This window comes from Ahaetulla prasina, chromosome 1 (assembly GCF_028640845.1).
Source record: "Ahaetulla prasina isolate Xishuangbanna chromosome 1, ASM2864084v1, whole genome shotgun sequence".
Taxonomy (NCBI): Eukaryota; Metazoa; Chordata; class Lepidosauria; order Squamata; family Colubridae; genus Ahaetulla; species Ahaetulla prasina.
In genome coordinates this window covers 266,866,866-266,889,749 of record NC_080539.1, presented here as the reverse complement: position 1 = coordinate 266,889,749, position 22,884 = coordinate 266,866,866, and the positions used below count along the sequence as shown (strand labels likewise).

The following is a 22,884-nucleotide window of genomic DNA, read 5'->3' as shown; positions in this document are numbered from 1 at the left end:
GTCCTTCGAACAGAAAGGGGCAAGGGGCTAAATAAAATCTGCACCGACTTTAGCGGCCAATCTTATCAGAAAGTCAAAAAGTTAGCGGACCTGAATTACTCAGATCTTACTCAGTTACTTCTGGATGAGAGATCCTCACAGAATACTAGGATCAGTAGGCTAAGCGGGACAGTCGAAGAAGAAGAAGAAAAAAAAGAAAGAAGGCACTGAAAAACCGTTTCCGCCTTTCTTGAAGAAAAGGCGCTCCAGTAACTTTCCGTGAATCAATAAACGGCACGTCTTAAATCTAGCGGCAGGCGAGGCGTGGCTCCTTTAGCGAGCATCGGAGGAGAACCTCTGATTTCTTTCGTGGGCGGAGTCCAAAGTTTTAACAACCCCCCCCCAACACCTCCTCCTCCCCGCCCCCCTCGCTCTTTTGCGCCTCGCGGAAGCTGCGAAATTGGGGAGAGTTGCGCGCGCTTGCTTTGTTGGGCGAAGAAGGTGAACTTCAGGGCTTTCGACCGCTTTTTACGAGCGGGGATTCCCGGTGACGCCTGGTAGGGGGTGGAGAGTTTAACCTACCCCGTCACAAGACACACACACACACGCACAACAACACCTTCCGCGTGAAAAGAAAGAGCTGGGCTGGTAGACAGCCGCGACCATTGAAATGGCGGAGGCGATGGGGATGATGGCGTGGTTGGCCGCCTTGATTTTGCTGCGGAAGGTAAGGAGCAAAATATAAGCCGGGAAAGCTCCGGGTTGCTTTTTGAGCGCTTCCTCGGCCATCTGGGAGCGAAGAGGAGAGTGGGGGGAATTCCTAAGGAACGGGCGGCCAGGTTCATTGATTCCGCCGGCGCTTGCAGAAGCGGCCGGGTTGTGCCGCGGAGTGGCGGAAGGGAAAGGAGAAGAGGAAAGTCCGCCAAAAGTTGCAATCCTTCACACACACAACACACACCCTCATTCCCCCCCCCAAAATCCTGAAAACCCCCAAGGTAGAGAAGGGCTGCCAGAGAAAAAGAGGGCGAGAGGCTTTCTCTCTATCTCTCTCCTGGATTGCAACCTTTGGAACGTCGCAGTGTCAACTTTGCAGGGCTTTTTACTTGTTTTTTTCCCCTTCTTTCCTTCCTTCCTTCCTTCCTTCCTCCCTCCCTCTCTCTTTCTCTGTTCTCTCTCTCTCTTTTTTTGCGGTCGCAGTTAGAAAGAAAGTTCAAGGAGTTGTGTGAAATCGGCAGGCCAGTGGGCCGATTCCAGATTTTATTTATTTATTTATTTTGCTCTTCCGTAGGTAACAGTTTAGCTGCCGGTTACATTATGTCACTTCGCAGACCGCAAAATGGACGAGATTAAAACAGCTAGATTAAAATATAATATATATATATATTGAGAGGGAGCTCGAGGGGCGTGTCCTAGCCCCGTTTCTGGTTTTAACAGGTTTTGCAGGTTGTTTTTTGGTCCTCTGTTTCAGGATGGCTGCAGTGGGATGAAACCTTTTCCTAACCGGTTTCTGAAACTCAAAAGTTTTCCTCCAGCCATGTTTTTTTTAAGTGGCTTACATCTGTACATGTAGTCCTCGATTTACAACCATTTTAGAGCCCATAATTTCTGTTGTTAAGTGAGACATTTCTGGCGTGAGTTTTGCCCTGTTTTACGACCTTCCTTTGTTGTTTTTAAGTGAATTGCTGTAATTCGTAAGTTAGTAACCTGGTTGTTAAGTGGATGGGCTTTCCCCATTGACTTTCCTTTTCCCGAGGGACACAGCAGCGGTTATAAGTAGGAACCAGTTGCCAAGCCAACTGATCACGTCATGGGGATGCTACAAAGGTCGTAAGTGTGAAAAATGGTGTCAGTTTTTTCAGATCCGTTGTGACTTTGAATGGTCACTAAATGAACTGCTGTAAATTGAGGACTAGCTGTACTGTAAATACTTACTGTTATCTGTGACTTGTGAGGTAAAAGGACATCTTGGGTTTAAGACATTTCAGTCCATTCCACAGATTATTCTCTCCAAAGAGATGCTCCCCAGAGATATGATCTGGTTTATGTAACTGATTTATTTAATACATTCCAGTTGGCTGAATTTATACAACACACAAAGCAAACCACTTTTTGATGGATAGCATGTTGTGTGAACTGGGCATTTTAAGTATCTATTCCATGCTAATAAAACTTTGATAAAAAATAAAATGGAAAGTGCTGCGCTTCTAATCCAGCTCTTTAGTTTCCCCAACCTGGTGCCCTCCAAATATTTTAGAGCTACAGTTATCAGAGAATAGCTAAAGCACAAGAGTAAACTGGCATTGTGCATATGGAGAGTGAAGGAACACCCATGGAAGTAATAAGGAAATACATGAGGGAAATGATTCATGTTTCTTGTAAATCAGTGTTTATAACTCGGCAATACTTTTAACAAAATATATCCAAAAAGCTTAGACAAAATATTGACTTCTCTTCTGAATTTTGACCCTTTTTGAACTTTTTGCTGAAAACAAATCATTTGGTTTTTTATTTATGAGTTTGATTATTAGAAAAGCTGGAATATGGAAAGAAGAGAAGCATGATCCTGAGGGGATAAAACAAATACATTTATAACTGCTGTAAAGAAGATTGGAAGTTGCTCCTTTATATCTTTTATTCACCTTTTCTTTTTTCTTCTTTTCTGTCCCTGTTCTTTCTTAATTATCACTTTGTTTTTTTCTTTAAATTTGTATTGTTTTTATTCTGTAAAAAAATTCAGTAAAAATTAGAAAGGATTTGGGATTTTGAAAAAAAGAACAAGGAAAAATATTTTGATGTTAAAGAACAATCAAAATTGAGTGTAAGTTTAAAATAGAATGCAGTGGACTTGATTGGATTAGGCTCAATCCTGATAAGATTCTGCCTTGGACTTCTGAGAATGCATAAAGGCTGTTCCCCTGGGGAAGGGGGGAATACAGTCATTACATAGAATGAGGCAGTTGTTTGATAGGCAAAAAGCACAAATGTGTTTTGTATCTACAGTGCCGAAATCTTCATTTTTTGCACTAGATAACTACCATTTGCATTCCTATGGTTAAGAAGACTTGTCAACAGATTCCCATCTTCTCATGCTATGATAAAATTAATCTTCCAATTTGAGGGGCATGCTTCTAAAAAGCAAACTACTCTATACTCTCATATGGGAAAAGGGGAAACTAAATTCTGAAAACATTGCACAGATGAAAAAAATTGGGAATTTTATTAAGGCAAATCAAAATTTCATTTTCCTAAGAGCTCCTCATCAAGTCTGAATTTTTAGCACTGTTAAACATGGCTGAGTTTAAATAGCATGTATATGTTTCCTCTACTAGTTTCAGAGTTCAAAGGCAGGTTCTGCTACTCTACTGGAATGTTTACCTAACTGTGCTCATAGTCCTCCCAAGTACGAATATAGTTCTGTTTTATATTTTGCTAATTCTGTGAGCTAATTCAACATGGTGGAAGTCAGAGGCTACTCTGCAAAGTTTTTTTTGTTTTTTGTTTAAAAGTGGAGAGTGATAGAGACCATGATCAGGAGTGGGAGAATTTTTGTATATGCATAAAATGTAAAAGTTCTATAGTGAAGTTCAGTGGGAAGCATTTATGTGGTGTACCACCACTCCATTACAACTATTATTAACTAATTGATAGTTAGAAATCCTTGCCAACATGCATATTACAAATTATTATATACACAACCTGTGAAATCACAGCTATTGGTTATTTATAGGTAGCGTTGGCCTTCATTCACATTCATTTCTTCCCATATAAGGTAGGGAACAGGGTCGATAAAAATCGATGATTTTTTAAAAAAACAACAAAAAACCCCAGATTTTTAAAATTTAAATCAGATTTTTTTTTATTTTTTATCAAATTTATATTTTAATAAAATGCTTTGGGAGTAAAATTCTATGTAAAGATAGTTTTCTATTTAAGATACATTAATAATTTAGTTTATTCAGCATGAAATGGAGCTTAATTATGTAGCATGAGGCTGTATATTCTGCAATATTTACATTTTTGGTAAACCCATTCAATGAATCCAAGCTCTGCAAGCTAAATAGAAAACCTTCATTTTGTTTGCATATAATAATATTAAAGATTCTAACTACCAGCAAGAATGAATCCTTACATTTCAAGAATACCTATCATTTCAGATCCATCGTGGCAGCACCTGTTAGCGGGCATCCACTCACCTACTGCTTGCCACGTCCCTCGCTTTGTGTCACTGCTGCATCACCAGCCATTCCATTAAAGTGAATGGGACTGTCGCTGAGTCAACAGCGGGTCAGAGGAGGAGCCGCTGTGGGACAGAGATGATAGTTTGCTGTTTAAAAATTACGATTTAAATCAAGCCTTTTTACTAGTGATTTAAATCGTGATTTAAACAGACTTGATTTAAATCAAATCCACCCTGGTAGGGAATATAATGTATTGGTGTGATATATGTGCAGATCCAAGTAGTGTGGCCTTTTGTAATTGACAGAAATATTTTCAATATGCAGATTTTCTAAGTGCCATTTAAGGCTTTTGGGCATGGCAGTGTGTTAATAACCACCATTGCCAATTTATGCCATAAACTTTCAATTTTGATCTTTGGACTTTAATCCTTTGTGATGTTCCCCACTTCGTCATCTATTCTACTATCCCCTGGTATTGCCACATTGATTCTCCACACTTTCTTCTTTTTAATCACAATTAAATCTAATGTGTCCTGTGCCAAGGTTTTATCCATTTGTATTAAGGATTATGATTGGTCACATAGTTAGCCAGATGTTTAGACTAGATTTGGCATTTTTATACATTTTTGAGTTGTTCCCAAGGGCCCAAGGTTAGGCAGGTGTTGTTGTTACTATACTGTAAATTCTGGTGATATCCACAATTCAAGATCAATAAAAACATTAAAAACATACAACACAGAGATAGCCCAGGCTAGAACAACTGTAGGAATAACACACACACACACACACACACACACACACCAGCTCCATAAACATTAATCTGATGCCTGAAATCACCTTTGTCTGAATCTTTGATTCAGCCTGGATCATATTAAATTCCTGTGACAAATATGAACTAAATAATATAAATACCTAACTTTTTTTCAAAAAAAAACAACCACCCTCCACCACCCTAGAATTAAGGTGGGGTTATAGGCCATTCATATTAATTATTAGCTAAACTTCACATTTTCCAATATAGTGATTTTTGCCTTATGAACAAAACCAGTGTAATTGAATGCTTGTTTATTATTTGCAGTTTTCCAAATATGAGATGCTTCTTTGTTATGGGTTTCATGGCTAAGAGACAGATCCGGTGATAGATAAGGCAGAGAGGTGCCATCCCTCATTTGAAGAGATCTCAAAAGAATTTAGGAAGCTAGAATAGCAGTACAGGTAGTCCTCGACTTACGACCACAATTGAGCCCAAAATTTATGTCGCTAAGTGAGAAATTTATTAAGTGAGTTTTGTTCCACTTTATGACTTTTTTGCCACATTTGTTAAGTGAATCACTGCAGTTGTTAAATTAATAACATGGTTATTAACACGGTTAATTAAGTTAAATTGACTTTGCTGGTCAGAAGGTTGCAAAAAGGTGATCACATGACCTTGGGACACTGCAACCGTCATAAATATGAACCAATTGTCAAGCATCCAAATGAAAATCACATGACCATGGAGATGCTGCAATAGTCATAAGTGTGAAAAATGGTCATAAGTCACTTTTTTCAATGCCATTGTAACTGAACAGTCACTAATCGAACTGTTGTAAGTCAAGGACTACCTGTGGTGTCCTTATCTGGGAACGAAAGGCTGTAAAATTTTCTATTGGTTTTCTATGAGTTCATTAATTTGCCTGATGCACAAGCTGAGAAAAGGCTTGAGATGGCAGAGACAGAAATGTTGGCACAAGAAGGAAATGAACCTACACACATATACACACAATAAATAATTTCTGTTTGAAAAAGCTGAGATTGAAAATCAGACTCACTGGCTATATTTGCTTATCATGGTAGGTTAATGCAGGAATGCAAAGCTTTTCATTTATTAAATGTATACAAAGGATCCATAAACTTTATATGACAAAACAATAAAGTGAAATAGACAACACTTGAAATATGAAATCTACTCGCCACGGGACAAAAGTTACACTAATATCACAGAAATGGTGGAATAGAATCATTACAGAAAGGATACGAAAGGGGGGACAAAATGAAACATGAATGACAAATATTAAAATAATGTTTAAATTATTTTATAATAATTGTCCAGCAGCCAGTTGTCGTGCTACTCTTCAGTTTTTAAATACTAAGATCCTTCTCAGTAAGAGGACCTCCATATAAATGCAATAAATAAATAACAGAGTCCTGATTTTGTGCTTTATGAAAAAAATTCATAAACTGCCAACATCAAGAAAGAGAAAAGGGTGTCTTGAAAATGCAATTCAGTTATCTGCTAATTTAAAATTTGCATTTTTAACCCAAGGAAAAAAATTCTAAAGAATAGAAAAGTGATTTAGCAAGCTAATGGAACCTTTTCTCTCTGACATACTGCACCATTTTATTTTGATTTCAAGAGACTTTATGTGGAGAATAAGAATAGAACAGAATTTTTTTTATTACCATACAATATCTCTTTCTTTCTTTCAGAGTATTCAGTGAATCTAGTAGTTCCACCACACATTCTGTTGCTTATGAAGGAAATATAAGGTTTTATTTTCTCTCAGCTTTTCTTAATTAAAATAATGATCTCCAACTGCTTTATGATTTTTATACATTTCAGGTTCTGATGCATTATAGGGAAATATGCTCCACTGACTTATTTCAGTAATGTCTGCTTTGACTGGCATTATACTATCACCATGTAATGTTCCTTTACAAATAGAAATTGGCCACATCTCTTTATTCACTGGATTTGAACTGCCAGCCCTATTTTACTTGATTCTATGATTCATTCCAGTTTCCATCTGTTGCCATATATTTAAAGTTAGGTGTTGTACTTTAAAACAGGGCTCTCCAGCCTTGGTCCTTTAAGACTTGTGGACTTCAACTCCCAGAGTCCCTCAGCCAGCTTTGCTCTGGGAGTTGAAGTCCACAAGTCTTAGAGGGACCAAGGTTGGAGACCCCTGCTTTAAAAGTTATCTGGATCCTTTCTTGTGTAAGCAATTTGAGAGTTCCAACTTTACTTTGCTAACTAGAACCATGAGGTGCTGGATCATCCTTTCAGAGATATTTCCTTACTTAAACAGAGAAACCAAATGTCCATGAACAGGCAAGTAGGAGCATGAGCAACTTCCAACTTCCCCATTGATTTTGTTTTTGGAAAACTGGCAGAGAGTATTGGAACTTTCAGTCACATGACTGAGGTGATGCTGCAAGTAGGTACAACTGGTGTGAAGATCGTTGAAATTTCAATTACACAGAAGTAATGAGCCCCAGATTTTATACATATCCTTTAACTCAGAGGTCTTCAAACTTGGCAGCTTTAAGACTTGTGGACTTCAATTCCCAGAATTCTCCAGCCAGCTATGCTGGCTGAAGAATTCTGGAAGTTGAAGTCCACAAGTCTTAAAATTGCCACGTTTGGGGACCCCAGCTTTAACTTAACAGAATTGAGGTACCTTGATTCAAAATACTTTGCACAATGATGCACCACCGTTTGGGCTAATTGAAGGTTACCAACAGACAAAAAGATAGAATTTTAGTAGTATATAGGTAGATAATTTCTTAGATCTTGGCTGAATTATTATTGGTTGAATTTGAGTAACATCTTCATTAGGGACCAATTAAAATCCCACAGATATTCAAGCCAAATTTTAAGTTCTGCACTACTTGTCAGACAAAATGCTATAAAAAGCAGGAGATAGAAAGAGAGAAGAAAGTCCAAATATTAGCTTAGGCTAGTTTTTTTTTCCAACCGTAGGGCCTACATTAGGACCAGTTTCAAGATGAATATTGTTCACTTGCTGTTTTATCCAATTGTAGGTATTGGTGTCAGGTTACCCTAGTGTTCAGAGACAAAAATAGCTGGCACCTGAGTTCCGGGGGAAAAAAGTTTTCCTCATCAAGTAATATAGCCATTATGGTTTTTAATAGTTATTTTTCAAGCTTTGAAAGAGTTCTGATTTGTGAAATGGCTTTTGGCGTTCCTTTTGTTTCATCTTAACAGCTATGAAAAACTCCTGATGTCTCAAAAGTTGCTTGAATTGCAGACTTTCTACTCTTTCTTTACTGGCATAAGACTCCACAGGGAGTATTCCTTAAATATTAGATGCTAGGAAGCAGTGGTGGAAGGTGGCTATTTGCACTCCAGTTCATGTGCGTGAAATTCCCCAAAACATCTAGTTGGCCACTGTGGGGCAGAGAATTGTAGAGAGTGAGGAAGAAGACCTTAACAGAGATAGGTCAGGAGGAAAGTGAAGGAAATTGTATTTTATTCTGAGCCTGTGACATGGACAAGTTACTTATAGCATGTTACAGGGTGGATTTGAATCTATTTGATTCAATTTGATTTAAATCACTAGTAAAAAGGCTTGATTTAAATCAAATTGATTTAAATCATTATTTTTGGAGAGCAACTGTTATCTGTGCTACTCCTCTGACCTGCTGTTGACTTACGGACAGTCCCAATGTTGCAGAATATGCAGCCTCATGCTACATAACTAAGCTCCATTTCATGCTGAATAAACTGCCATATTTTTCGGCATATAAGATGCACCTTTTTACCCCCCCAAAAGAGGGTGAAAATCTGGGTGCGTCTTATACGCTGAATGTAGCCCCGCCCACCTGCCAGCCCCCACCCTTGAATTATCCATTCCCTCCCTTCCCTCAGCCCCGTTTCACGGCTTCCTATCTTCTTCTTCCTCCTCCTCCACTTTCCTGCTGTTTTCTCCAAGCAGCCAAGAGAGAATGGGCTTGTCTGGCTGTCGCAGTCTCCCATGCCTGCGATGCCAGATCTCACTTCCCACCAGGCCGAGAGACTCTGCTTTCCTTGGCAAAGCGCTTCATCACTGCAGCACAGGGGACGTGCGCGGTGCCGGGGGATCCACACAGCTACTATCCTGCCCCTCCTCAGCCTCGGTCACGCTGCGAGGCTCCTCCTGAAGGAGAAGATGGAGGAAGGGGGGGGGAAGTCCGATCTGCAGCTACCGGTACCTCGAGGGATTGGAGAAGAGGCAGAAACAGCAGCCAGGGCTGCGCTCCCAGCGGGTAAGCTGGGTTCCCACTTGCAATGCCGCCTCTGCCGTGAGGAACTTTGGAGAGAGTTCTTCTCTTCCCCTCCACGATTCACCCTGTGACGGCACATAAAGTTGGAAAATTGTTCTCCTTTTTGAGCTCAAGAAATTCCGTATTACAAGGCAGGTTGACCTGGCACAAAGGCGTTCCTGCATAAATGGTTATATCCTGCAGCTGAATGTTCCCCTGCTCGAAAGGGCTTTTCGCTCTAGGCTTAAAGCCGAGTGCTGGCACCGTGTGCCCCATCCTCAAAAAACTTGGCTTAAAGGGAGCTGTAAAGCCGAGGCTATGATGGCGTCTGATGTGCAGCCGCTGCTGTGATATCGGACAGACTGGCTCAGAAGGAGCTATTCTGCTGCAGCTGCAACGGCGTAGTAAGTCGCTAGACGCTTTTCATGCAATTCAGGTAGTCTGGCTCGGAGGGAGCCTGCAGCCCTGGCTATAATGGCGCCTAACACGCCAGCCCCTGTTCAAGTGGTAACGGGCTCCTTTCGTGTTTAGAATGGCGCTGACGGCCTGCTGCTCTCTAGGTATAGACGAGCAGATCAGCTCGTAGGGAGCACTTCTGCTGTGGCTCCAATAGCACCTAATATACCAGCTTCTGTCTCAGCTATAAACAGGCAGACTGGCTCTTTAAGAGTGCTCCTGTCTGGGCTCTAAGGGCGCGAAATGCGCCAGCTGCAATTTAGTTGTAAACCGCATAGTGGTTCTGTAAGAATGCTCCTGCCTCGGCTGTAACGGCTCCAAACTGTTAGCTGCTTCCCAGGTGGTAACCGGCAGACTTTGGTTCGTGAAAAGCCACCCATCCGATTGAGAAACGGGGCTCTCCTTGCACTTTTCCCACAGGTCCTTTAAGGAGGGAGAGGTGCTGCTTGAACGGTGGCAGTCATGCGCGTGTGATTTTCTTAGGCGCAGAAGTTTGGGCATCCCCCACCACACCCTACCCAGTCCAGTTAAATAAAGTGATAGGATTTGTTTTAAACAAATCCTATCACTCTATAAAAAGATCTGTGCTACCCGTTATCAAAGTCTGAATGGAAGTGAGGATGCCGCTGATCCTGATGCTGGTAGGCACAGGCAGAATTCTTGTTTTCTTGTTTTCCTCCCCCCAAATTAAGGTGCGTCTTATACACCGAAAAATACGGTAAATTAATTTATGTATCTTAAATAGAAAACTCTTTAGATAGATTTTTACTCCAAAAGCATTTTATTAAAGTAAATTTGATAAAAATCAAAAAAGTCAGATTTAAATTAAAAAAAATCAGATTTAAATTTAAAAAATCAGATTTTTTAAAAAAAATTTAAATCTATTTTTATCCACCCTGGCATGTTATATTCATTCCATGAGAAGGAATATATAATATCTATTATTCTCCCGCTCACGTGCACACACACACCCCAGGGGTGGGTTCTACTTATCTTTACGACCGGTTCACATGCTTCTGCACCGATTATCAATTGTGACGTCCAGGTAGGTGGACGGAGCCTCCTGCCACTTTTATTACCGGTTCTATAGAACTGGACAGAACCAGAATCAACCCACCACTGACACACACATACAAAGATCAAATTTTATTTTCTTTTGATGATTGAATTTGAATTTAGTTTGTCTTGACAGCTTTGCAGAACAATGGTTTGACTATGCAGGTTCGTGCATCTCTGATTAAGACAAGATAATATTACTGGAAAAGTGCAATGTTTAGAAGAAACCTCTCCCTTTCCAAACCCCCAGGTTGAATCTCCACCACTGTGGGCCCACTGCGAGCCTGGAGAATTCCCATATTCTGGGATTTGTTGCAAACTCTGTCCTGCAGGTAAGTTCTCATAATAAGATGATAGTATGATTTTATATTCCAGTGAAAGAAATTGGGGCTGTCTTTTTTGAAAGAACACAGAAGCTACTGTAAAAAAATTAGTGTCAATAGGAGATGGTGTCTTTGAATCTAAGAAAACCTTTCTCATTTTAGGCTATTCTATACAGTTAGTCCTTGATTTATGACCATAATTGAACCCAAAACTACTGTTGTTAAGTGACTTTTGCCCCATTTTATGCCTCAGTTAATTTTTTTCTTGTTTCAGTTGTTAAATGAATCACTGCAGTTGTTAAGTTAGTAACTTGGTTTTTAAGTGAATTTGGCTTCCCCGTTGACTTTGCTTGTCAGAGGTCGCAAAAGGGGATCACTTGACCCTGGTCATAAATATGATCCAGTTGCCAAGTATCTGAATTTTGATCACATGATCATGGGGATGCTATAAAGGTCATAAGTGTGAAAAATGGTCATAAGTCACTCTTTTCAGTGTCATTGTAACTTTGAAAGGTCACTAAACAAACTGTTGTAAATCGAGGACTATCTGTTGTCAGCTTTGGAAGCCATACTACGCTGAAGGCTTCCACACACTGCCACTTTCTCCTGTGTGGGAAAGTAGGAGAAGGGGGTGGTGGTACAAGGGGCTATTAGACATAATAATATTCTTTCTGCCGGTCAAGGTCAGGCTGAGCCTACATATGGAGAAGGAGTGGCCAGAGTGATGTCTCAAGACGGGACGGTTGGAGATTGGCGCATGTGATTGGCAGAGGGGTCATGAGGGTAGGGATTTTGGAGTTTGTATTACTGAGGGAGAAACCCGGATCCCCAGATTCGGATTTCATCCAACTGTGCCAGATTACCTATGCTAGTAAAAGAACTTTGAAAGATGTTTGCTTCGGAGTCTTTTCTGCAGGAGGGGTTTTCTGGAACGTTGACACCTGTATTTGTTGGTTTGCAGTGTCCAATATTTCCAGCCAGCTATGAATTCTAATAAGTGTAGTTCTATTTTGCCATGTGACATATTAAAGAAAGAGGTTCCCCCGAATAGAACATTCTGGATGGGTATTACATGGATGTATTAATGTTTTCTTTGCAATAATATGGAAATCATTTGCCATTACCACTTCCTGAAATGTTCTTTGACTTTCAAGCCTAGCATTTAGTCGTAAGGTTCTAGTGTATTCTCATTCAAGTTCTAACCTAGTCTGATCCTGTTTAGCTACTGCTGCTACTTCTTCTTCTTTTTTTGCCTTAAAAATTGTCCAAGGTCACCAAGTGTTGTCACTTGTTCTTTAAAAAAAATGGGTAATCATTTTAAGGAGCAATTAAAGAATAGGGAGATGGGCATCCATGTACTCTGGTCTGAAGCCTAGAATTAATTCTGGAATGAAAAGCAAGCTGAAGGGAAATTGTGTCAAACAATGGAGGGTGTAAGTTTTATTTACATCCCTTCTACAATTGATTTTATTTTCAAACTAAGAAATCTAGTCCTTGTGCCGTTAATGAAAATATACACAGCCTGACCTGGCCATTTTTATTTCCTTTTTGACCATTTATGCCCCCAATTGTTTGAGGTACAACAACTATGAAATTTGAATGGAATTTTCTTCTCTTAACAAAGTCCATATACCATGTCTTGAAAAATGTTCTCTCCACCATGATCTTGTTGTTTACAGTATCCGTTTTCCTGTTGTGTAATCTGAAAATGGTTGTGCTTCCTCAATAAAATAACTAGGGTGGCAGTTTGCCAGAAGTAGTTCCTTTGACAAAACTTGATACATTTTAAAAGAGATAGAAGGTACTGGAAGTCACATAGACTTCTGCATTTTTTTCCAACTACTTCATTTTATCCCACTTTTTCTCCAAAGAAGAGAGTCTTTCTTCCCACCCCTTAGCCTTTTAAGCTCTGTAAGGCAATTTCTTACATCGTATCAATGTTTCACAGCCTAAAATCTCAAAGGCTTTATGGATAATCCACCGAATCATTTTAGGCAGTTGAATCACTATAGAACAGGGGTGTTGGGAACTGGGCCATGCAAGCAGCAGGCGAGTGTGCAAAGCTTTATTTGCACATGTGCAGGATCTAGGTTGTGCATGTGAAACCTTCCCCACCCCTTCCCTCCACCACCAGTCCATGTAGCCAGAAAGGTTGAGAAAGCTTGGGGCTGCTATAGAATACTGGCTTTAAAAAATCCTAGTACCGATCAAATGTACTCCAATTTGCAAAAACATCCTTGCTGACTGACAGGATGATTAATTCTTTGCTTCCTCTGAGTGATTTTGTAAGCTTGACTGTGCAACAGCATCTAGCAAAAATACATGCCCAAAGCTTAGTATTGGTACCTGGTCAGCCCATCACTTTTATAGGGGGTGGATAATAGTCATCACTGTGCTTCCAGTAAGACTTTGTGATGTCCTGTAGTGAAGACATCAAGATATATATATAGTTTGTTTCCGATTGCTTGTATGGTTGAATTCCAATGTGTCCCAGAATCAGGAACCAGAATCAGCAATGGGCATAGTAGTTAAAGATTTCTTAAAAAGCAAATCTAGTGAGATTTTGATGTCCCTGGGTGAAAATCTCATATATCTCATGCAAGAATAATAAAATGGATTTTGTTAATTCATTTTTAATACATGTTTATAAAACTTAATTTGGAGTGCTCATTTTTACTATTTAGGGGTGTTCTCATCATGCCCTACTTCTTCTGCCAACAGTGGCAGTATAATTGTTGTAAGAAACTTTGTGGATATCCTGATTCAAGCAAAACATTATTTGGGGGATGAAAAGTCATTTGCTGTGTTCAGTTGTGATCATCTCTAATAGGAAACAGAAAGAAACCTGTATTTTATATGCTTTTGCACTTCAGGTGATAATTGTTGGATGATTGTGACCACAAATGTAAATGATTTCATTAGCTCTGCTTGGCAGCTTAATTACACAAGACTTAAACAGCAGAACAATGCAGCGTTTAAATACGAAGTAATTTATCAATCAGTAATTAATCCATATTAGTTCAGATATAAGTCCCATGGTTCCAGTGTGAAAGTTCTTCATTAGTTGACAGACTTGTAACATGCAATTGGAAAACAGTTGGTGGTATAAGCATATGACATGCACAAGCCAAAAGTGTATAACTACATATATTCAAATACTAACTTTCATTTGCTATCCCGTATCATAGGTACCCACGTTGAAGAATTCTGTACTATCCCACATACACTGGGAACGTGTGAAGCCTGTATAGATGGAGAAAATTATACTGCATATGACAATCGTTTAGAGCACTGCTTACCATGTATTGAGTGCAAATCTGGTATGCTATATTTTGGACACTATTCCTGAATTGCGCTACCTGTCAGCATCAGATTTTATAAGATTCTGCCATAATCTTATAGCATGTTATAGTAGTGGCCAAAATTGTGGAAACCTTTTGGGAAAAGTGTATTTTCTAAAACTAGCTAATAACATCACCTTTTTTTTTGGAGTGGTACCATAAAATTATATATCAATGGAAAGATAATTTAATCAAGAATGTAATGCAATAATTTTAATGAAGGATTAGCTATTAGAATAGCAGTTACAGCATAAAGAAGAAAACTGAAATGTAGAAAAAACCAAATATACAAAAATTGTCACCATAGAAAAAACAAGATGTATAAAAATTATCACGTCAGTTAATACTTAGTTGGATAACCTTTAGCATGAATTATGGCCTTACAATGTCAACCAAGTCTTTTAGTTCTGCAGCTGTTATAACGTGAAACCAAGATTGAATGAGTGCTTCTTTTAACTGGGTTTTATTGCTGGGTCGCTTCTGACTATCAAGTTTCTTTACTCGGCTCCATAGATTTTCAATTGGGTTAAGGTCTGGGCTATTCCCATTCCAGTAGTGGAATAAGATTATCTTGAAACTCCCAAAAAAAGTGGTATTATTTATTGATTGATTGATTGATTGATTGATTGATTGATTGATTCAATTTCTATACCGCCCTTCTCCCGAAGGACTCAGGGCAGTTTACAGCCAACTAAGAACAACAAATATAAAAATTAAAAACAAATTTAAAAGATTAATTTAAATAGGCTGAGAATTCTAAAAACTATTTAAAAAACCCCATTAAAAAACTATTAGGCCAGTCCTGCACGATGAAAAAAGAGTCTTCAACTCACGCCGGAAGGCCCGAAGGTCAGGGAGTTGGTGTATCCTTGGGGGGTAGCTCATTCCAGAGGGCTGGAGCTCCCACTGAGAAGGCCCTCCCCCTGGGGGTCGCCAGTCTACATTGTCTGGCCGACGGCACCCTGAGGAAACCCTCTCTGTGGGAGTGCACTGGTCGATGGGAGGCCACCGGTAGCAGCAGGCGGTCCCGTAAGTAACCTGGTCCTAAGCCATGGAGCGCTTTAAAGGTGATAACCAACACCTTGAATTGCACCCGGAAGACAACCGGAAGCCAGTGCAGCCTGCGCAGGATAGGTGTTATATGCGAGCTTCGAGCCGCTCCCTCAATCACCCGCGCGGCTGCATTCTGGACCAGTTGAAGTCTCCGGGTACTCTTCAAGGGGAGCCCCATGTAGAGAGCGTTGCAGTAATCCAGGCGGGAAGTGACGAGGGCGTGAGTGACTGCATAGGGAATCCCGGTCCAAGAAGGGACGTAACTGGCGTATCAGGCGAACCTGATAAAAAGCTCCTCTGGCGACGGCTGTCATATGTTCTTTTAACGACAGCCGTGCATCCAGAAGGATGCCTAGATTACGAACCTTCTCCCTGGGGGCCAAAGACTCGCCCCCCCCACAGTCAGCGATGGCCTTAGCTGATTGTAGCAGGATGCCGGCATCCACAGCCACTCGGTCTTGGCTGGGTTGAGCTGGAGCCTGTTTTTCCCCATCCAGACCCGTACGGCCTCCAGGCACCGGGACAACACTTCAACGGCTTCGCTGGGGTGGTTTGGGGTGGACATGTACAGCTGCGTGTCATCAGCGTACAGATGACACCTCACCCCAAAACCATGGATTATCTCACCCAGCGGCTTCATATAGATGTTGAACAAGAGGGGCGAGAGAACCGACCCCTGTGGCACCCCACATAAGAGGCGCCTCGCGGTCGATCTCTGCACCCCCCCGCCAACACCGTCTGTGATCGGTTGGAGAGGAAGGAGGAGAACCACCGAAAAACGGTGCCCCCCACTGCTAACCCCTCCAGCCGTCGCAGCAAGATACCATGGTCGATGGTATCAAAAGCCGCTGAGAGATCTAATAGTACCAGGGCAGAGGAACAACCCCTGTTCCGGGCCCTCCAGAGATCATCAACCAGCGTGACCAACGCCGTCTCTGTGCTGTACCCAGGCCGGAAACTGGAGTGGCACGGGTCTAGATAGACAGTTTCATCCAGGTACCGAGGAAGCTGATGTGCCACCACACTCTCAACAACCTTTGCCACAAAGCGAAGGTTGGAGACCGGACGATAATTTGCTAAAACAGTTGGGTCCAGGGAAGGCTTCTTGAGGAGGGGCCTCACCACCACCTCTTTCAGGGAGGTAGGGAAGACACCCTCCCTCAAAGAAACATTAACAATTCCCCGGAGCCAACCTCGTGTAACCTCCTGTGTGGCTAGCACCAACCAGGAGGGACATGGGTCCAATAAACATGTGGTTGCATTCAGCCTCCTCAGTATCCTGTCCATGTCCTCAGGAACCACAGTGTCAAACCCATCCCAGATAACATCTCCAAGATCTGCCTCCGTCATCCCGCTTGGATCTACCCAAACTGTGTCCAGCCCGTCCCGAATCTGAGCGACTTTATCGTGCAGATATTTTCCAAAGTCTTCAGCACGTCCCTGCAAGGGATCTTCCCTGGCTCCCTGAGCAAGAAGGGAGAGGGTCACCGTAAACAGAGCGGCTGGGCGATTATCTGCCGATGCAATAAGGGCGGCGAAATACGTTTCGCCATTCTTATCGCCACTAGATAGGTCTGAATATAAGACCTTACTAGTGTTCGATCCAATTCAGAACGGCTGGTCCTCTAGATACTCTCTAGGCGTCTTTTCCGGCGCTTCATCTCTCTCAGCTCCTCAGAGTACCAAGGGGCTGGTCGAGATAGGCACCGGGTCAGAGGCTGCAAAGGCACGACACGGTCTAAGGCCCCCGCCGCCGCCCTTTCCCAGGCGGCGACCAGTTCCTCAGCTGAGCCATGAGCCAGGTCCTCAGGAAATGGCCCAAGCTCCATCAGAAACCGCTCTGGGTCCATCAGGCGCCTGGGACGGAACCAGCAAGTCGGTTCCATCTCCCTGCAGTGTGGGTTGGCGGCCATCAAACCTCAAAAATATACATTTCCCAAAAGGTTTCCACAATTTTGGCCACCACTGTATATATCGTAGAATTTTGCTAGCTTTTTACCACATTACCTTTACATTCCTACTTCGTTTAAACTGAGTAAGGATTAGTTTGAGTACTTTTTTGTTGTCCAAAGTCACCTGATCTTGGCAGTAAACTTTATTTTTCATAGGCTTCTCTTCCCTGCCCCTTTCTTCCTTGCCTGGTGGACAGTTGTATAGTGTTAGCCTGAGGTCTGAATTCATCTGTTTGCACAGGGCTTCTGAAATTAAGTTGTAATTAAGCCAATCACCCAGAAAGGTAGCTAGTTGCCTTTCCTTGGATATATTCAAACAGAAGTTAGACATTAGTTTGAATTCCTGCACTGAGTTGGTGAAGTAAAGCAGGATCCTCAACCCCCAGTCCATGGACTGGCACGGTCCAGGGCATGCCAGCAACCAGGCCCTGTAAACAAGTGAAGCCCCATCTGCGGGATGCAGTCAGCATGTGAAACCATGCCCCCTCTGGCTTATGGAAAAGCTTCTCTCCACAGAACTGGTTCCTGGTGCCCAAAAGGTTGGGAGGTTACTAATCTAAATGGCCTCTTCTATTTTTTATTCTAAGCTAAGGACTGTGTTTAGGGACCTGACAGCTTAGTTTCCCAGTCTCAAACTTCGTTTTTCCCTGCCCCAAAGCTACGCCTGCAATTCGTTCATAATCTTTATCCTTTTCTATTTTGTTTCATTTTTAGTATCCTGTAGAGTTTGATAAAGAACAGTGTGTATATTTCTGCTTCTTTAGAAAGAAAACATTGTCCATGTTGATAAAGTTAGGAAATTCTGTTTCAGGTTTCAAAATGATAGCACCTTGCACCAGCAAGAAGAAGATTGAATGTCAGTGCAATGATGGCTATTTCTGCCCTCCAGGCTGTGAGGAGTGTGTGAAATGCAAGAGGTATGTACAGTAATACACTTACGGTGCAGTTCCCTTTTATGATAGAGACTATGTTTCACACATATAAACACTTGCAATAGATAGATTGCATTTAAGGTAAGTTGATATTTTTATGTCATATCCATTCATTCATTTTGCTGGGCTAATAAGCCCCTCCAATTGAAACCAATTCTGAGCAGTTTACAACTGCCATCTTTGCAACTCAGATTTAAAAGAACAGCATAAACAATATAAACAGTTGATCCAACAGTTGATGAAAAATAACATGTAAAAATTACGTTCAAACTTAGGTTGTTGTAGTTGTTGTTATTAAAAAAAAAACACCAAAATCCAATATCCTTTTAATGATGCAATATAGCAGGAATTGGTATATAATCTTTTCTGGGCAAAACCCACTGCCTTTGAGCTTTACGCCAAGAATTCCAGAATTAAATGTTGGCTTAATTGATTTATACCATGGGATTACTCTCCATGTTTAATTTCTACTTCTGCTACATTAAAAAAAAAACCTTCAGTAGATGCATCTGTAAAAATTCTAAAAGTTGTATCTCAGGCTACTGTGCTTTGGAATTTCAAATTGTACATTTAAGTCATAAATGTACAATGTGTGCTATTTCCTAAAGCTTTTGTATAGCTCAGCCTATTAACTTTTAGGTTAAGTGTTCTAAAATTGGCCCTAGTGATGTTAGAACTAGATAACATGACAGGAATGGCATATTTAAAGATTATTGGCTATCTTATTTGCAGTATTCACTTTTGCATATGACACATTCCACAAAATCTGCTTTTGCTGCAGATTTAACAATAGTGGGGGACTCTTGATTTAATGTAGCACTCTGAGAGTGTCACCTTTAGATGTGTGAGGACTACAGTTTAGAGAATTCCTAGTCATCAAGGCCCAACACTTCGGAATTCATAGTGCCAGCGCAGTAGGGTTGCATTCTTTTGCCATGAATTTCCTGCATTCTGTTTGATTTCTACGTGCTTGTTGGTTTTGTTTTGTTTTTAATAGTGCTGTTCTTTCCTGCCTTGCTTAATCACCACACCGAATTACTTCAGTCTACAGCGTTTTGTTACAAGTCTTTGTATGTGTATATTTAAGGGACAAATATAAGTTCAGAAGGCAGTAAAAATAAGGATTAGTAGGGAAATCGGGCAGTGTATTTGATAAATAATCTTATTCATTTACTGAAGTCATTTGCTAATTTTTTTTTGGAAACTAAACAAATAGCAAAACACCAAACACCAAAAATATTTTATCTGGAAACATCCTGGTATTGAGTACGATATTTGTCTTTATGCCACCTCAACATCTCAAAAAAGGGATTGAGAAGATTACAGTTTGTTTCTTTAAAGACTTAAAACAGTCTTTAAGTCAGCAGTCTATTTCAAGTTTTACCAGAAGTGATAATTTCCTGCTACAAGAATGAGAGTATGGAGAATAAGTTAGGTGCACTTCCAGACAAAACACTTAACTCCTGCAGATACCATTTTTATTTTCTAAGAAAGTTTAAGGCATTCCTTTGGAGACCAGAGATATTTTTGGAGATGATGATGATGATGATACATTTTTCTTTAAAGCAGGTCAGCTTTTCCCTCAACAAAATTGAAATTATAAATAAAACATTTAAAAACTTGGCAGAGATCGAAGGAGGTGACTGTAGACACATTGGCTCTTTTGGATGCCACATTGGGCACTACTGATTTTTATGAGGAATTGAAGATTAACTTAACTGTTTCAGATAATTTACATGTATTTCCCAATATTGTAAGAGAAGAACCTTAGTAAATTATAATGGCAAAAAAATCAGGAGTCTAGTGGCATCGTTTCCAATTAATAAAAATGTCTTAGATAAAAGAGGTGCTACCAGACTTCTGATTATTATCAATAATGTGACAACTAATTATTATTACTTCAGACTATGCCTTCCCCACACAAAAATGTTTTATCCCTGTGTTTTGTATCCACTCCACATCTTGTTACAGAAAATGAACTAAAATCTTGGAAAAATTCAAATTCCCAATGTTTAATTGAATAAGTCAGATTCAGAGATCAGAACTGGGATTCTGAAATATTTTAACTCATATGTTGTGGAAAGTTAATAAAGATTCATGAGACTGTCCCCTTCATTTCTAGATCTTATATATATTTTTGTTGGATATTTATAAAATATATATTTTATAAATCTAAATCAGGTGATCCCTAGGTTTCAACATTTTACAGGGTAGGCAATCTCAGCTGCAGGCGGCCCCTCTGAAAATATGTGGCTGAAATTTAGTTAAAATGACCAAATTTGGGTGATGTTTAACAAAATTACTCTCCCCAAGTCCTAAAAATAGACTAAAAATTTATTTGGGGCCCACAGTTGATGGAGGTGGGGATATTTTGCCATTGAGTCTTTTCCCCCATTCCTATTCTTAAAAATAGACTTCAAAAATTTGGGCCCACGTCATGTATGAATTTACTAGATTTCTGGAAAATATTGACACTGAATTGTAGCGCCAGATCTCAAACATTGCCATTCCTGATTTGTATAAAAAGATGTAATAGGTGAAATAACAGTACTGTAATCAGCTGATCTGCCTGTTAGACCAGTGTGACTTTTCATCATTCCATTTATGGTATTTTTGCCATTGGGCAATTTTGGGGAGGGCGAAATTCGTTTAATGAACATACCTAATTTTTACCAATATTCTATCCCGAGTTGGGTAAGCTTTGCTGGCCAAGCCTCTTGAATTATTTAGTGGAAAATTCCACCAAATCTATTATACTTCCACTTCCTCTTCGACCTCCAGCAGTCAGTCTCACTGTGATTTAGAAAGGGCATAATCATTTCATACAATTTTATCCTAAAATAAGTTAAATTAAGTTTTTGTAAACAACAAATAATATTTGAACTGTATCAGTTTCTGTAAAATTTGGCATATTTCAACCCTTTGGTTCTCAAGCTTGCCTGCAAAATTTATCCCATTTTGTTAAACAAAACTTAATTGTATAAGTATTGATATATTTTTTGCATGCTAGATTGTAGAAGAAAAATGTCTTGACTCCAGAGCTCATTGAGACTTTTCAAAAGCCCCAAGCAGTTCTGTTATTTTTCATTCAGAAGATATGCCTCCTTAAATAAACAATCTATCTTTTTTTCAAAAAACAACAACAATTTATAGGTGTCCTAAAGGACAGGGGATTATTGAAAGCTGCAATGCCACAACGGATACAAAATGTGGACCACCATATCCAGGTTAATATTATAACTTCAAACAATCATAGACCAAATTGTCGTAAGTCAAGGACTACCTATATTTTTATTTAATGACAGTTTAGCATTGTATTATAATTCAAACAATGGGAAGGCTGCAAAACCAGCTTCAAGTGATTTTGTTTACTAGTTGTCCATGGGGAAGGTGAAGCACTTCATGCAAAACAGGAGAACTGTGAAGTCTCCACCTAATGACTGAACAGCTGGGACTGCTGTCATTAAACAATATGGTCAATGTTTCACTTAAGGACTTCTTTGCTTATCAATGAAAATTCTAGCCCCAATTAGGGTCATAACCCAAACATTAGCTGCAGTCTATTTCGTAAAAATACCAGGCTGAGAGATTCCTTAATCTGGTACATTAAAAGAGTATGGCTAGGATATTTTTCCTTCCCAGAATTAATACATTAGTACTGTTTTATCTCTGTTGGGAATCAGAAAGCTGATACCTTTTTGGAATTAAACCCCAACCAGCCTTAGTATGAGCAGTGGCAAAAGGTTATGGGAGTTGTAAATTAAATGATTTGGAGGACACCAGATTATCTTCTATATGGATGTGGGCATGCATTCTCTTCCTTTGTCTTGCACTCCAGAAATGAAACTCAATATCCAAGGATATTTTGTAAGTTTCTGTAAAGGTTTGGCTAATTTTGTTCCCCAAAGCAGTTGCCTGAATTCGCTCATTATGCTAAATCATGATTTGCAAAATTATGTTTCCCTGAATAAACAAGAATATATTGGGTATATGCAACATGTTTAGTCATAAACAGTCTTCAAACTGTAATGGCAGAGTTCATATAGCTGTACCATTATATGTAAATCTAATCTCCATTCTTGGCATGAGTGCATAGGTAGAAAAATCTCATTATCTTTAATTTGTTTAAAGGCTTCCTATTTTGTCTTTTAGACGCTTCAGCTTCCTCATTTACAAGTGGGATCGGGATTGGTGTTCCACTGGTTATCTTGGTGGTGGTTTTGATATGTTGCATCATATATAAATGGAGAAAATCCAATTCTGTAATGAAGAAAGGTAATTTCCTGATGAATCGCTAAATATGAAATAATTTGCTAATACTAAATGAACCAAAGTACAGAGAAATTGGGAGACTCAAAGCAGGAAACAATGTGTGCCTAATTTGTGAGATGTATTTGCACATTGTGTTTACCTGTAGTTTGCTTAACTAAGGTTGGTTGAATAAGTATCAATTGGCTGGATGATCAGATTGCACTAAACTATAAATCATAAGCATATAAGACATAATAGCTGGATTCACACAACATGCTAAGCCAATTGGAGAAATGTGCATATTTGCTGGAGGTCTATGGATATATGAGGTTGAAGCG

At 39.9% G+C, this 22,884-nt stretch overlaps 1 protein-coding gene across 2 annotated transcripts in view; it reads left to right on the top strand.

The window, feature by feature from the left end:
• The first annotated feature begins 421 nt into the window (after positions 1 to 421).
• LOC131185579 (tumor necrosis factor receptor superfamily member 6-like) overlaps positions 422 to 22,884 on the top strand; it is a 30,392-nt gene continuing 7,929 nt past the window's right edge. Inside the window, exons 1-6 of one of the 2 annotated variants that reach the window (XM_058158205.1) lie at positions 422 to 706; positions 10,945 to 11,026; positions 14,206 to 14,337; positions 18,175 to 18,280; positions 21,449 to 21,522; positions 22,448 to 22,570. In XM_058158205.1, coding sequence (XP_058014188.1) covers positions 650 to 706; positions 10,945 to 11,026; positions 14,206 to 14,337; positions 18,175 to 18,280; positions 21,449 to 21,522; positions 22,448 to 22,570 — 574 coding nt within the window. In that variant the 5' untranslated portion in view covers positions 422 to 649. The remainder of the gene's footprint in view (positions 707 to 10,944; positions 11,027 to 14,205; positions 14,338 to 18,174; positions 18,281 to 21,448; positions 21,523 to 22,447; positions 22,571 to 22,884) is intronic. The other variant, XM_058158213.1, reaches the window with a different exon arrangement.